Here is a 16,074-nt window from a genome sequence, read left to right on the forward strand (position 1 = left end):
GGAGGAAGGGGTTAAGCCTGAGGAGGCCTGGCTGATACTGAGCGGAGAGGAAGGGGTTAAGGCTGAGGAGGCCTGGCTAAGACTGAGCGGGGAGGAAGGGGTTAAGCCGGCGCGCAGGTAACAGGCAGCGCAAGAAGTGTCAGGTCCATTGCTATAGCAACCAGAGGGCGCTAGGGAAGAGATCACGTGGGATGTCAGGGGCGGGCTCTAGCAGGTATCCATAGCAATGCTGACAGGGAGACGGACCTGCCTATCAAAGATCCTGGCCGCTGATTGGCGGAGCCTGCTGTCCGTCAGCCGGTTCGGCGCAGGTTGGTGGGCGGGCCTCTTTGTACGTCTTCCGGTTCCGTCCGTGAGGTGAGATTGAGGCCGTAATGGGGCTGTGAGCCGGGAGCAGCGGGCGAAACGGAGGGGAGCGGAGCCGGGACCAGGCCCTACACACGGGAGGACACAGCGTGCTGCCGGGGACAGGAGGTGAGGAGCGGCCGCGGCCTGTGTGTGGAGATGAGCCGTCAGCAGCTGCAGCCGTCGGGTTACATCATGTCCTGTTATGTCACCTGAAGCCGGAGCCGCTCTCCTCCCTGACACCTCCACGAGCGGGGACGGACAGGACGTGTATGGAGGGGGCGCTGTATACTGTCTATATACAGATACGGCCATATATATACTATACTATATATCCATGTATACTGATATCTGCTATATACACCCCAGAGACAGCCATCTATATACTATACTATATATATCCATGTATACTGATATCTGCTATATACACCCCAGAGACAGCCATCTATATACTATACTATATATCCATGTATACTGATATCTGCTATATACACCCCAGAGACACGGCCATCTATATACTATACTATATATATCCATGTATACTGATATCTGCTATATACACCCCAGAGACAGCCATCTATATACTATATATATCCATGTATACTGATATCTGCTATATACACCCCAGAGACACGGCCATCTATATACTATACTATATATCCATGTATACTGATATCTGCTATATACACCCCAGAGACAGCCATCTATATACTATACTATATATATCCATGTATACTGATATCTGCTATATACACCCCAGAGACAGCCATCTATATACTATACTATATATATCCATGTATACTGATATCTGCTATATACACCCCAGAGACACGGCCATCTATATACTATACTATATATCCATGTATACTGATATCTGCTATATACACCCCAGAGACAGCCATCTATATACTATACTATATATCCATGTATACTGATATCTGCTATATACACCCCAGAGACACGGCCATCTATATACTATACTATATATCCATGTATACTGATATCTGCTATATACACCCCAGAGACACAGCCATCTATATACTATACTATATATATCCATGTATACTGATATCTGCTATATACACCCCAGAGACACGGCCATCTATATACTATACTATATATCCATGTATACTGATATCTGCTATATGCACCCCAGAGACAGCCATCTATATACTATACTATATATATCCATGTATACTGATATCTGCTATATACACCCCAGAGACAGCCATCTATATACTATACTATATATATCCATGTATACTGATATCTGCTATATACACCCCAGAGACACGGCCATCTATATACTATACTATATATCCATGTATACTGATATCTGCTATATACACCCCAGAGACACAGCCATCTATATACTATATTATATATATCCATGTATACTGATATCTGCTATATACACCCCAGAGACAGCCATCTATATACTATACTATATATATCCATGTATACTGATATCTGCTATATACACCCCAGAGACAGCCATCTATATACTATACTATATATCCATGTATACTGATATCTGCTATATACACCCCAGAGACAGCCATCTATATACTATACTATATATCCATGTATACTGATATCTGCTATATACACCCCAGAGACAGCCATCTATATACTATACTATATATATCCATGTATACTGATATCTGCTATATACACCCCAGAGACAGCCATCTATATACTATACTATATACATCCATGTATACTGATATCTGCTATATTCACCCCAGAGACAGCCATCTATATACTATATATCCCATATATACATCCATGTATACTGATATCTGCTATATACACCCCAGAGACACGGCCATCTATATACTATACTATATATATCCATGTATACTGATATCTGCTATATACACCCAAGAGACACGGCCATCTATATACTATATATCCCATATATACATCCATGTATACTGATATCCGCTATATACACCCCAGAGACACGGCCATCTATATACTATATATCCCATATATACATCCATGTATACTGATATCTGCTATATACACCCCAGAGACACGGCCATCTATATACTGTACTATACATACACCTATATACCCTATATATATCTATATAGAGAGTATATAGCGCTCTTTATAACACGAACACACACTAAAGTATATACCCCATATATATCTCAATCCATACAGCTATATATCCCATATATATATCCATCCACCCAAACCTCATGTATGCTGCCAGCCATATATAACACTATACACTGTCATATATATATTTAATGTGTATTCAACAATATATACTGTTTAGAGCTGTGTATATGCATCTGTCCATATACATCTGTGTAACCATATATTTAGCTATATACACAACTATATAGATAGCTACACCCGTATACTATATACCCCCTGTGCAGAGGTGACGCTATAGGCTGTAATAGCTGCCACCCTGGCCTGGACCCTGAGGGGGATCCAAATACCACTGACACATAATAAATACCCCAAGGTAGGGGCCCTATTACAGGTTTTGTTCAGGGGCCTCGGAGCTTTGTTACTTCTCTGCAGGCCCCATGTACATGTTAATCTATATACAACTATATATGCAGTATATACACCATACACCGCTATATACACACATAGATTGGAGCTGTAGTGTTGATATTGGAACCATTTTTGGGTGAAGTTGGGGGAAAAAGTGACTAAATCTGACATTAAAATGATTATTTTTAATGATATGTTACAATTATATATTGAATTATTAATGAGATGCGGAGTTTATTGTATTGTTACTTTCATAGGAATCGAGCACTGTTTTTTGGGGGGATTTGGGGTTCGCATTGTGTTTGGAGTCACATTGGCCACTGAAAATCACCGGAAGTAAAACTCCTGCAAGTTCTAAACAGCGGCCACCCAGCAGATCCCATTGTAGTCATTGGGCTCCGTTGGTCACAGTTGGCGTCTGCTGTGTTAGAGCTCTCTTGTTTTGGTCCAGAACAATGGACAGCATGGTGCAAGTGTGAGTTAGTATTAGAGGGTCTTTACTGCCTTTGTCTGACCATCAGCCATTTATGAATGTGTTATGACTGATGGTCAGATGGAAGCAGTAAAGATCCTCTAATACTCACACTTGCACCTGGGTGTCCGTTGTTCTGGTCTGTCGGAGGACCAAAACAACAGACACACGGACCGATAAAACAGCGGACACAAACGGTGACCAACAGATCCAATGTGGAAAAATAAGTCATTGTTAGTGGTTTGGCCTAGAGACTCCACAGCCCTGACATGTATACAGACCTCTATATATACAGCACATAGGAGTGACGCTGCAGCCCCGTACACTGTATAGGGAATTAGTTGAGTAGGACAAGCCTGCACACGCCCTGTCCACTGCAGGGGCTGCTAAGACTGCAGATCTGTGCAGGGTCCATGTGTTGGAGTAGTATGAAAAACCACTTAGGGTCGGAAAAGCCCTTTAATATGCAAACACTCTTATAGTCCTATATACTTGTATTAATATAGATACATATATCTTGACACGCATATATACACCTATCTGTAAAGACACCCAGTAATACACATATACATGCACCTATACAGCCATATGTACACAGACTGTAATAATATATATATATATATATATATATATATATATATATATATATATATATATATATCTATATATATATATATATATCTCCTAAAGATAAATGTAAGCCAGTCAGATCCACTAGAAGTCAGTGAGGGTAAGCGGAATCATAGGGGGCAGCTGATGTCTATCATGTATACAGTGATAAGACTCTCGCCCTGTGTATATAGCAGTCACCTCCACTGTATCTCCTGTCAGCATACACAGCATAATGTATTGTGTACAGAAGTCAGTGTCCAGGCATCTACCTGACCGCCTATAGGTACAGATGGAGACCAAAATAAAGACATGCAGGTACTGCCACATACCTACTCACACTCAGGTATACATATATACTCTTCTACATAGTACTAATACACCGATCAGCCATTACAATAAGACCACTGACAGGTGAACAGTCAGTTCTTAAGGTTGATCCAGTTGCAGTTTTACATGGCCAGACACCCAGCAGACTATTTTAGCAGTCCTTTGACAGACCCAAACAACGGAGGGGCGACACTAGTGTGAACCTAGCATCAGCGAATCTCCAGTCCGGCAGAGCAGCTAATAGTAAGGTGTCTGTACACACAGGGCATTGGTGCATGCTGTATATGTGTATCACTGACCAGACAGAGCGCCCACGCTGACCACTGTCCATCACTGAGAGAACCTACAATGGCCATGTGGACCTCCTGGTGCGTGTCACCTGGGGAAGACATGGTGGTGGGGACAGAGTGATGGTCTTGTTAGTGTTCTGCTAGAAACCTTGGGTCCTGGCATTGTGTGGATGTTACTGTGACATGTACAAGCTATCTAAACGTTGTAAAGACTGAGTATGGCGGTGCTGCCCCTGAATGTCGGTGCTGCCCTCTATCGGCAGGGTAAATGCAGAGCAAAAATTGTTCTAGGACTGTGTGAGGAACATAACAAAGCAACGTGGTGAAGAGTGCGATTAATGGAGGCTGTGGTATATACAGATATAGATCTCCTTTATAAGGCTAATCCTACAAATTCATAGCATTCAGAGCCATTTGCTTGCTACTGTATTTAGGAGCCGTCTGAAGGTTCCCAGGCCTGCCATAGCTTTGTTACTATTGTGATCTGTCAGCGGGGCTCCTCCTATAGTGTGGCTGGAGACTGGCACATTTTCGAGAGGTGACAACTTCACCAGCGCTCTCGGGAACATTGACCAGGTCCCTGGGATATATTACTATTCCCTGTCACTCAGCTCTTTACTATTCTCATATAATTCCACGAGCACATTCCTTTGCAAGATTTTTGACTTTCACATGATGGGGCACAATTGTCAGATCTGTGGTGGTCCTAACGCTATGACCTCCAGCAATTGGGAGGACAAGAGGACGAGAGTTCCCATGCATCCTCCTTGTGAATGAAGCATCAGGTCTCTTGTCGGACCAGCTCTCCATTCACTTCTGTGGAGTCATCTCAAGTCCCTTAGCTGAGCGATCTGACACTTATACCCTGTCCTGCGGATAGATAAGTGTCTCTGACAAAACCCCTTTAATCTTATCAGTATATTTTAATATAACCTGGGTAAGGCTTACATGCAGCTTTGGGTCTGTGTTGATTTCAAGCATGATTGTGAATGCAGCTTTGGATGTGATTGGAGTCAAGACGTGATGTGTGATGGACTGGAGACTTGTTGCATCTGCAATATAAATAATATCTTCTCTTTTCCAGCGAGACAGCGTGAACTATGGGCCACCAAAAACTGCGCCTCCTCTGGCGGTTTCTGGTATTTCTAATCCTAGCTCTCAAGATCCTCTCGGCAGCCGACTTTGACCCTTACCGTATCCTGGGTGTCAGCCGGACAGCAAGCCAGGCGGACATTAAAAAAGCCTACAAGAAGCTGGCCAGAGAGTGGTGGGTGCAATTTCTACTCCCAATGATGGTTTTTGGAGGTTGTAATATGACATGTGCGGGAATAAATATCTTTCATTTCAGGCATCCTGATAAAAACAAGAACCCGGGAGCGGAGGACAAATTTATCCAAGTCAGCAAAGCTTATGAGGTATGACAGTGGCTGGTGGTTGGACAGGGACAGGGGATAGTGGAGACCTCCATTCTGTACAGCGGGGTCCACATGTGGTTTTTTAGATTATCTTGGGGGGGGGGCAGATCCAGTTAATGGGGTTATCCACAGGATTTTAGGTACTTTTCTGTTTGCTTGGGGACCCCTATGATCACTAGAATGGGGATCCCTACCCTCCTCCCTCCTCCTCACTGTATTACGGAGGAGTCTGAGTAGTGCAGCAGTCTCTTCTGCACCGTGATGCGCCATGTATTTCTGTGGGACTGATGAAGACAGGCGTGTACTCTACTTGCAGTGTGTTAGACATGTTGAGCTCTGTTTCTTGTTGGTACATTTGCACTCTGTAGTCATCATCTTCTATATCCCCAAACCCTTTAGATTCTTTCAAATGAGGAGAAAAGGACAAACTATGACCGCTACGGAGACGTAGGAGAGAACCAGGGTTACGCCCAGCAGCAGCATCACCACTTCCGCCATTTCCATGACAGCTTCTACTTCGATGAGTCTTTCTTCCACTTCCCCTTTAATTCTGAGCGCAGGGATTCTACAGATGAGAAGTATCTCCTGCAGTTCTCTCACTACATCAATGAGGTGGTCCCTGACAGTTTCCGCAAGCCCTACCTCATCAAGATCACCTCTGACTGGTGCTTCAGCTGCATCCATATAGAACCTGTTTGGAAGGAGGTGGTGCAGGAGTTGGAGGGGTTAGGTAAGTGCTCTTTGTCTACTCTGAAACCTTGTCCTCTAAGGGCTAGTTCACACGTGAACTGCCCGCGCGGGTTTTGACACAGAGAGAGACGCGGCGAGCCGCGTCTCTCTCTTGTCAAAACCCGCCCGCCGCGACCATCGCTGTCGCGGATTAACCCTCTGCTGTTGGCTCAAATGAATGAGCCGACATAGGAGGGAGCTGCCAGGGGCGGAAGCCGCGCGGCTGAGCCTGCGCGGCTTCCGCCTGAAGAAAGGACATGTCCTTTCTTTTCTCCGCTAGTAGCAGCTCGCTGCTAGCGGAGAAAAGAAGCCCGGCGGTCTCCATAGACCACCATTATAAGGGGAGGTTTTGGACGCGAAATCCGCTGTCAAAAACCTCCCCTTATACTCACGTGTGAACTAGCCCTAAATTATTTTTCCTGCTCTTGGCATGTAATATTCATTAAAGGGGTTATGACACAGCATATTTATATCTGCCCATAGGATAAAGGACAAATAGCTGTTCGGTGGGGTCTGAGTTTTGAGACCCTTGTCTGATTCTGAAATAGGGGGTTGCTATATCCCCATTGTTAATGTGACCTGAATGCAGTCATTGGGAGTGGTGATGTGTCCTGTCCAGCTTGCCTGCTTTCTCACCTGTTTTGTGGATCGGTGGGGTTGTGACCTCTGTGCTATTTAATCTCTTAAACTATGTATAGACCATAAATATGTTTAGTGGCAGAACACCTTCAACATAAATAGTTGGAAAATTGTGTATGTACGTTATTTATCCTGTACTGATCCTGAGTTACATCCTGTATTATACTCCAGAGCTGCGCTCACTATTCTGCTGGTGCAGTCACTGTGTACATACATTACATTACTTATCCTGTACTGATCCTGAGTTACATCCTGTATTATACTCCAGAGCTGCGCTCACTATTCTGCTGGTACAGTCACTGTGTACATACATTACATTACTTATCCTGTACTGATCCTGAGTTACATCCTGTATTATACTCCAGAGCTGCACTCACTATTCTGCTGGTACAGTCACTGTGTACATACATTACATTACTTATCCTGTACTGATCCTGAGTTACATCCTGTATTATACTCCAGAGCTGCGCTCACTATTCTGCTGGTACAGTCACTGTGTACATACATTACATTACTTATCCTGTACTGATCCTGAGTTACATCCTGTATTATACTCCAGAGCTGCACTCACTATTCTGCTGGTGCAGTCACTGTGTACATACATTACATTACTTATCCTGTACTGATCCTGAGTTACATCCTGTATTATACTCCAGAGCTGCGCTCACTATTCTGCTGGTACAGTCACTGTGTACATACATTACATTACTTATCCTGTACTGATCCTGAGTTACATCCTGTATTATACCCCAGAGCTGCACTCACTATTCTGCTGGTACAGTCACTGTGTACATACATTACATTACTTATCCTGTACTGATCCTGAGTTACATCCTGTATTATACTCCAGAGCTGCACTCACTATTCTGCTGGTACAGTCACTGTGTATATACATTACATTACTTATCCTGTGCTGATCCTGGGCCTATATAAGATGGTCTGGTAATGGAGTGGTAATTACATTTCTCTCTGAATCCTCCCAGGCTATGTGTAGGTGACCTTAGTTCTGTCTTGCAGGTGTTGGCATAGGAGTGGTGCACGCTGGGTACGAGAGGCGTCTGGCTCACCACCTCGGCGCACACAGCACACCCTCTATTTTGGGGGTTATTAATGGGAAGATCTCCTTCTTTCACAATGCCGTCTTACGGGAAAATCTCCGACACTTTGTGGAAAGTTTGCTACCAGGAAATTTAGTGGATAAGGTGAGATGCAGTGTCCTAGGACATAACTGGGGTGGGGGTGGGGGTATAGCCGGGTTCTCCTGTAATATCACTACATCCACCTCTTATGTCTTCCAGATCACAGATAAAAACTACATCCGGTTTTTATCCAACTGGCAGCAGGAGAATAAGCCCCATGTCCTCCTGTTTGATCAGATGCCTCCTGTCCCACTGATATACAAGGTAAGGGCCACTGATGAGGGGCCACACAGCTTCTCTCTATATTATAGGATCTAGTTGTAGTATATATTATATTACAGTATATTTCTAGGATGTGCCATACGTCACCAGTGTGTGGGTGTCCATCTTCAGGGAGACTCGCTTAAGTGAAGAATGCGGGCACTAAGGTCTTTTTAGCAGATTTCTGCCACATAAGCCCCCTGAGCCCACTCAGTGTACAGGGAGTTGTGCTTCAATAAATATAGCAATGTGACAGTGCCATGTGGATGGCTGGAGAGGTGCAGCCTGTGTGTAACACTCATAGAGCCACCATTCCCACTGGTGCAAAATCCTTTAATTTTTGCATCGCTCTTTAGTGACCGTGTGAACTCACCAATTTCTGTTTTTTGCCAGCTTACCGCATTTGCCTATAAGGATTACCTGTCATTTGGATACGTGGACCTGGGCCAGAGGGAGACGGAACAGATGAGCAGTCAGTACAATATCAACATGTACGCCCCAACCATGCTGGTCTTCAAGGAGCACATCCACAAGCCAGCTGATGTGGTGCAGGTAACGTCTGGGACCTGGCTGCTTTGTTGCACATGGGTTGGTGGGCTAGTGGTAAATTACATGGGCTTATTCCTTTTTTGGGTCATAGGCTAAGTATCGGAACACAGAAAGCCTTTGACACTGGCTATTTGAGGAGATTGCACCCCAGTGGTGAGGGATGTGTGACTGCACTGATAGGGCTAGCCTTTACAGCATCCCTTGCCTGGTTCTTGGCCTAAATGGAACTTATATTTTACCTTCCCTTTTGCACCAGGCGCGTGGCATGAAGAAACAAGTAATCGATGACTTCATTTCTACCAACAAATTCCTGCTGGCGGCCAGGCTGACTAATCAAAAGCTATTTCAGGAGTTGTGTCCTGTACGGAAATCTCACCGTCAGCGCAAGTAAGTGTCAGGACTCGGGTCATATAGCGCGTGCTTTGTATTTTGGAACCCATATCCTACTGTAGGACATTATACCTATACATGATGGGATGTATTAAAATAAAATGCTGTTTAAGCTCCCTCTGGGATCCAGTATTGGACCGCAGCAGTTCCTGCACTTTTTTCCCCTGTTATTGATGAAGTTGCTGTTTATTTTGTGCAGATATTGTGTCGCTCTACTGACGGGGGAAGGGGAGCCCTTTCAGAAAACCTACGAATCCTTCCTGGCTTTTGCTTCAGCCAACACCAAGGATACAGTCCGATTTGTCCATGTCTTCAAGGAGCGCCAACGAGAGCTCGCCGGCTCGCTGCTAGGGGAAGATATAAAGCCTGCAGAGTCCTCGGTACGTACCGCAGTGTTTCTAGGAATTATCTGCTATATACCTCACTACTTCTATGTATCCATCCACTTATATCTGCAGCTCCATCACTGGGCTACTATAGTGTAAGGGTCGTCTTTTCGTCCGGGTTCCTGTTACACACGGGTAATATAATTTCTACTCTTGGCAGGTGGCGATTCTGGAGCGACGGAACTCGGCTGGCAGAATCGTGTATAAGACTCTGGCCAGCGTCTGGAGCGGCAGTGAGGAGAACAAGTTTGCTCTCTTGGATTTCTTGGATCGCCTGAGGAAAGACCCCAGCCTCCTGTCCTCGGAGGCCATCCTGTCCGACCTGAATGATGAACTTGCGCCTGTGAGTTTCTGTACATAGACGTGAAAAGCTTTATATTCAGTATTCCTTCCCCTTACATGGGTTTTCCAGCCTTTCGTGATCGATGATCTATCTTTTGGGTAGGTCGTTACTTGAACATCAGCGGTGGTCTGATACCTTGGAACCCCCACCGATCAGCTGTTTGAAGTGACAATAGCGCTACATCCACTTTACAGGCCGTGTGACGTCCCTTTCATTGTCACATAGCCTGTGAGCAGCTCAGCCCCGTACAAGTGATTGGGACTGAGGTGCAAAACCAAGCACAGCCAGTATATAGTATACTGCACTGTGCTTGTTTTTTTTTCTACAGATGCAGCAACGCTTACATGAACGCTGCAGGCTTATCATAGAGCTGATCAGCGGGTCTGGGGTGTCTGACCTCTCCTGATCTGTCCATTAATGTAGTAGGACTGGAAAACTTCTTTTAATGCTGCTTTACATTTTTGTGCACATCTCCACTGGTTATTTTTATTTGGTGCTCACTATCATTATGTAATGGCCTAAGATCAGGACGGGCAGCTCCTCTAGATGGCAGTAGTATTGTAGCCGAACGTCCTGAAATATACTGTCTATCATCAGGCCTGCTGCATTGGGCCATATAGGACCAACAAGTGCAATTATTGTGGAACAGATGTCTATAAAGGGTGTCCTCTTAATTCCTTGATCTCTTGTTGTCAGGTGTTTTTCCTGCGCTGGTTCTACACTGCCGTTGACTACTGGTCGGATGTATGGGAGAGCGTCCTACATAATAACTGGTAAGTCTTTCTCCAGTACAGTGGGTTATTATTTCCCAGTGTTGGGCATTCACAAATGATGCCCTATTCTAAGACTAGGCCATCGATACCATATTGGTAGGGACTGACTCTTGGAGCCTTCACCGATCAGCTGATTGAAAAGAATGCAGCATGTGGGTATGTACTGCACCTTCATTACCTGGTATGGCTCAGTCCCAGCCACCTGCTGCAGGACTAGGTACAGCCTCTATGAAGTATGGTGGCGTTTGGTCAATGATGAAGAGCCTGCAGCACTTGCCCAAGTGTGGTGACGCCTTCAGTGTTTTGTCATCCCCCACCCCCACCCCCCCTTGCAGATCAGCTGAAGGGAGAAACTTCTACTTGCTGCAAGTGAGAACTAATAAACACACTTATTGTCCTTTGTCCAAGTACCGAGGCTCATGGATACTAATGATCCAGACTCTGCTGATTTAACTGATGGAAGTTGTATGTGGCCAGAAGCAACCCTGCTGTTGTTCAGGTGTATAATCCGTATACTACAGTGTACAGAGCCGGATGTTGTATTCTGTGTACAGAGACCTGCACTGTAGTGGAGTTGCCAGCGAACTGCAGCTCTGCTTTCATTGACTTGAATAGCAGCATAGCTACCTCTGGCTATATACCTTTTGTATAGGGCTTCCAGCAGCTGAATCAGCTTATTGGTGTGAGGTGTGTGTCAGACCCCCACCGATCTGATAGATCAGACGTATGTATGACCCTAGGTCTCTGAGAACCCCTATAGGGAGGTGAACCAACAAATTACACTTATTTTGCTTGTGTCTTCCCATTGTAGTCGCCATGATGTCCATATGTCAACACTGACCGTTTGAGGGGATTAAACACCTGTACTGGTCTTCAGTTTATTATTGCCTATTACCTATTATCCCCTAAATCCTGAGAACGTTGTGCGCTCCCTAATCTAAATGTGCCTCTTTACAGGAGAGAGATGATGCCGCTGCTGTCTCTTATTTTCTCGGCTCTCTTCATTCTCTTTGGGACGGTCATAGTGCAGGCCTTCAGGTAAATATGGGGGTTTTTGGGGTGCTAGTTTTATATGGATTAGGACTACAGTTAACCCTTTGTTCATCTCCCTCAGTGACTCCAGTGATGAGAGAGATTCTGTCCCATCGGATAAGGAAGAGCCAAGTGACAAGGACCGGAGCAACGAGGCCAACTTCTCCAAAGAGAGTACCAGGTTGGTGGTCCCTAGTTTGCAAAGAAATGGCAAATAAGCATATGGCATATAGGCATATGCATATATGGCGCTTACACTTATTTCCTGGCAGGGTACCCAAGAAAGGCTTTGTGGAAGTGACAGAGTTAACAGATGTGAATTATATGAGCAACCTTGTGCGACTGCGCCCCGGCCACATGAACGTCGTCCTCATCCTCTCCAGCTCCACCAAGGCCAGCCTGCTGCAGAAGTTTGCCCAGGAGGTGTACACGTTTACAGGGTGAGTGCGGTATGGGGTGAACGGGGGTCTCAAGGCGCCCTGTGTGACTGGACGGGGTAGTTCATATGTACTATGACTACTCCATTTCTTTGGATGGTACAAATGAATGGAGTGGCATGTGCATTACTACTCCTTTCACACAGGGAATTTGTGATCATTACATCCCCCAGAAATCGGGTATTTATTCTGTGCTGTTCATCGGAAGACTTTTAAGGACATTCTCCAGTAAGAATCTGATTAATAGTGCAATAAAAGCCCCAAAACTGCCCTCGCTGCCTGACAACCTAGTTTATAAGCTGACATTAGAAGGGTCACATTTCGGCCTTACTCGAAGCCTGGCGTATCAATCGCATTTTTCTACAACTTTGGAGAACATCTTTTTAACCACTTCTGGCCACGCATTTGGTATATACGTCTAGATAGCGGTTCTCTTGTTCTGCAAGGATGTACAGGGAGCCAGCTGTAACTACATCTGTAAAATCCGAAAATGTGTTTGGTCCTGGACCAGAGAAATTGGCCAGTAATGAAGTGGTTAAGTAGTTGATGATGTCCCCTTAAAGGGGATGTTCAGATAGTTTAATTTACCTGGAGTTAACTACCTGGGGGTTCTCCTCCCGCTCCTTTCTCTGCTGTGCTATGGGGGCTGGCTGACTAAAGTCTGCCCCTCAGCATGGCTATCTACCTGTGAAAGAGGGACAAAGTGGCTGGTTCGGGTCTCTGATTGGAGCCAGCCCAGAATTGCCAGATCCAACTTCCATAAAATCTGTAGGGGAGGTGGGGTAAATGTAAATTCTTCGGACAACCCCTTTTAAGCCATCACTTTGGTTTTGGTAATTCCTGACCTTTAGAGCCCAGGTTATATATAGCAAGGCCCTGATACATTATATATAGCTGCAAGCTATACCAGACACCTGTTGTGGCCCCGCGCCTGCTCACAGGCCTAACCGAGATACGGCAGAGAAAGGGTTTGCAATTTTGCAGGTGGGACAAAGTAGCTTAAAAACATGTCAGGGGCCAGCGTGTGTGTGTAACACACACAATATTTTTGCAAAATTTCCCCTTCCCTTCCACCTATGCACATTTCTGTATAGCAGGGGTAGGGAACCTTTGGCTCTCCAGCTGCTGTGAAACTACAACTCCCATCATGCTCCACTCGCTTCCATGTGAGTTCCAAGAACAGCAGAGCAAGTATGCATGCTGGGAGTTGTAGTTTTGCAACAGCTGGAGAGCCGTACGTTCCCTATCCCTGCTGTATAGTGTATCTACCTAGTAACACTCACGTCTTGTGTCACAGGAGCAGTTCCCTTCACTTCTCCTTCCTGAACCTGGACAAGCACCGCGAGTGGATGGAATACTTGTTGGAGTTTGCGCAGGACGCGGCGCCCATCGCCTATCAGTACGACGAGCACTTCCTGGAGCGAGACTATACCGGCTACGTGCTGGCCCTGAACGGACACAAAAAATACTTCTGCCTCTTTAAGGCGCAGTCTACGCTGGAAGACGAGAAGCTCTCAGACGAGGGAGAACTCTGCTCTCCCAGTGGGGACACTTTAAGGAAGATTTCGCTGGGCTCCGGGGCGGGCCACATCAAAAAGAAATTAAATAAGCTATCGCTATGGATGGAGCGCCTATTAGAGGGCTCCTTACAGAGATTCTACATCCCCTCCTGGCCTTCACTGGACTGACACTACAGGGAGGGGGGGACATTCAGTCCGATGAAACTGTGAACATTTTAGATGTTTGACCCGACGTCAGGATCCTAAACGCTTTTTACGGCGGCGTCCAATCCTGCCAGGGGCGAACACGGATGGGGGAGGGATGGGGGGAGCTCGCTTTGTCGTGAGCGCTCCATGATGACGCCATTGACTCTTCTATCACATACTGCCTGCTTATGTCTTAAGTTCTCTTCAGCTACATCAAAGAGCTTTAAGCTGCCTCCAGGGATCCAGGTGCGACACCTGCAGCTCTGTAACTCTGAACGTTACCCTCTACCCCGTCTCCCACCCCCACAATAACATCCAGCAGCTCATTAACCAACCACTAGAGGTCCTTAGTGAGTAACCGCCATCGTCGCCACCACCCAAGACCCGCAGCTGCTGTATCCAATCTTGATACTTGTTGTGGTTTTTGGTTTTCTTTTAGCTCCGAGGTCAACTGTGGACTTAGCAATAAGGCACCAAACGCCTCCTGTGCGGGGGCTCGATGCAAAATCAATGCTTTCTAGATGAGATTCTCCTCCGATCCCGGATCTGCCGCACAATCATGAAGCCATCTCGCTAATAACAGCAGACGTTTGGAGGTTTTTTTTTTTTTTATTCTAAAGAATTTTCTGTAGATGTTTCATAGTTACCGATAAGTGCGGCGCCACCTAGTGGACACAAGTGTAATCACGTCACGCTGCAACACTGAATTTTCTTTGTATCAAGGAACAATGGTCAGATCTGTGGATTTTAATATCCGTTGCCCCCGATAAGAATAGAACAATACTATATTACAGACTAGCCCGCCATATATTATATTTCTGTACACCGCCGGTGAATGTAGGATGTTATTTTTCATTCCTTTTATTAGGGAGCGGAGGGGGAGGGGGGTACATATTTATCTGCAGTCCTTTATTTTCCCCACTTATGTATTTCATCTTCAATGCCAAAGTTTTTTTTTTTTTTTGTCACAGCGGAAGGAAGCCGACGATATGAGATGCGTAAATTCTTAACCTCTTCATTGCTGGAGCCTCTTTGTGACCCCCCCGCCTAATAGGTAAATCCTTAAAGGGCCTTTTGAAATGCAAAATCCCGGACCGGTGTGACCTTGTGTTCTCTGTTATCAGCTGTCAGGTTTAGGGGGTGCATGGAGTTGCGTCCTGCACTCGCTCTTTATACCTAGTCTCGTTCTTGTACGTGTTTCCCCGACTCATGAAAACTACACGTTGCTGCTGTTTTTGGTTTTCTATAGTTACTACTATGAGGCTACTTGAATTTTACATTTTTGGCTCCTTTAACCAGCGCACAATCGATCGATCGATTCTGCACTTGCGTTCATTACCGCCACCAAGTGGACAGCGTGAGAACTGCAGGCAGAATTAAACGCAGAGACTCCAGCTATATAGGGCACTAGGGGTTGATATGTTTGGGATTTCCTGCGGTGGGTTCAGTGGCGGCCCTTTGTTCCCTCTCCTTTAGGTTGCCCCCCTCCTTTTTTTTCTTCTTTCCGTCCACGTGGCATAAACGCATGTCTGTCGGTCTTGCAAGGTCCATGGTATGAAGAGGTTGTCTGGAATTGTTGCATTGCACGATATTTTTTCCTACTCCTGAAGCACTGAAATGGTTAAACTCCCTCGTTCCGAGATCTTTAATCTTTGCAGAAAAAAAAAAATCTAGAAAAATCAATGAAATGCTGTAAAATTCTGTCTGGA

The 16,074-nt window shown here is 45.4% G+C and overlaps 1 protein-coding gene across 1 annotated transcript; it reads left to right on the forward strand.

The window, feature by feature from the left end:
- The first annotated feature begins 324 nt into the window (after positions 1-324).
- DNAJC16 (DnaJ heat shock protein family (Hsp40) member C16) lies at positions 325-15,954 on the forward strand. The gene is made up of 15 exons (XM_075277884.1): positions 325-474; positions 5,651-5,833; positions 5,915-5,981; positions 6,381-6,711; positions 8,367-8,551; positions 8,648-8,752; positions 9,143-9,301; positions 9,555-9,685; positions 9,888-10,068; positions 10,235-10,417; positions 11,114-11,190; positions 12,148-12,228; positions 12,305-12,403; positions 12,495-12,662; positions 13,957-15,954. Exons 2-15 carry the CDS (start codon positions 5,667-5,669, stop codon positions 14,345-14,347), a joined length of 2,325 nt encoding a protein of 774 aa, XP_075133985.1. The 5' UTR covers positions 325-474; positions 5,651-5,666; the 3' UTR covers positions 14,348-15,954.
- Positions 15,955-16,074: the final 120 nt, after the last annotated feature.

Source organism: Leptodactylus fuscus, chromosome 6, assembly GCF_031893055.1.
Source record: "Leptodactylus fuscus isolate aLepFus1 chromosome 6, aLepFus1.hap2, whole genome shotgun sequence".
In the NCBI taxonomy this organism is placed as follows: Eukaryota; Metazoa; Chordata; class Amphibia; order Anura; family Leptodactylidae; genus Leptodactylus; species Leptodactylus fuscus.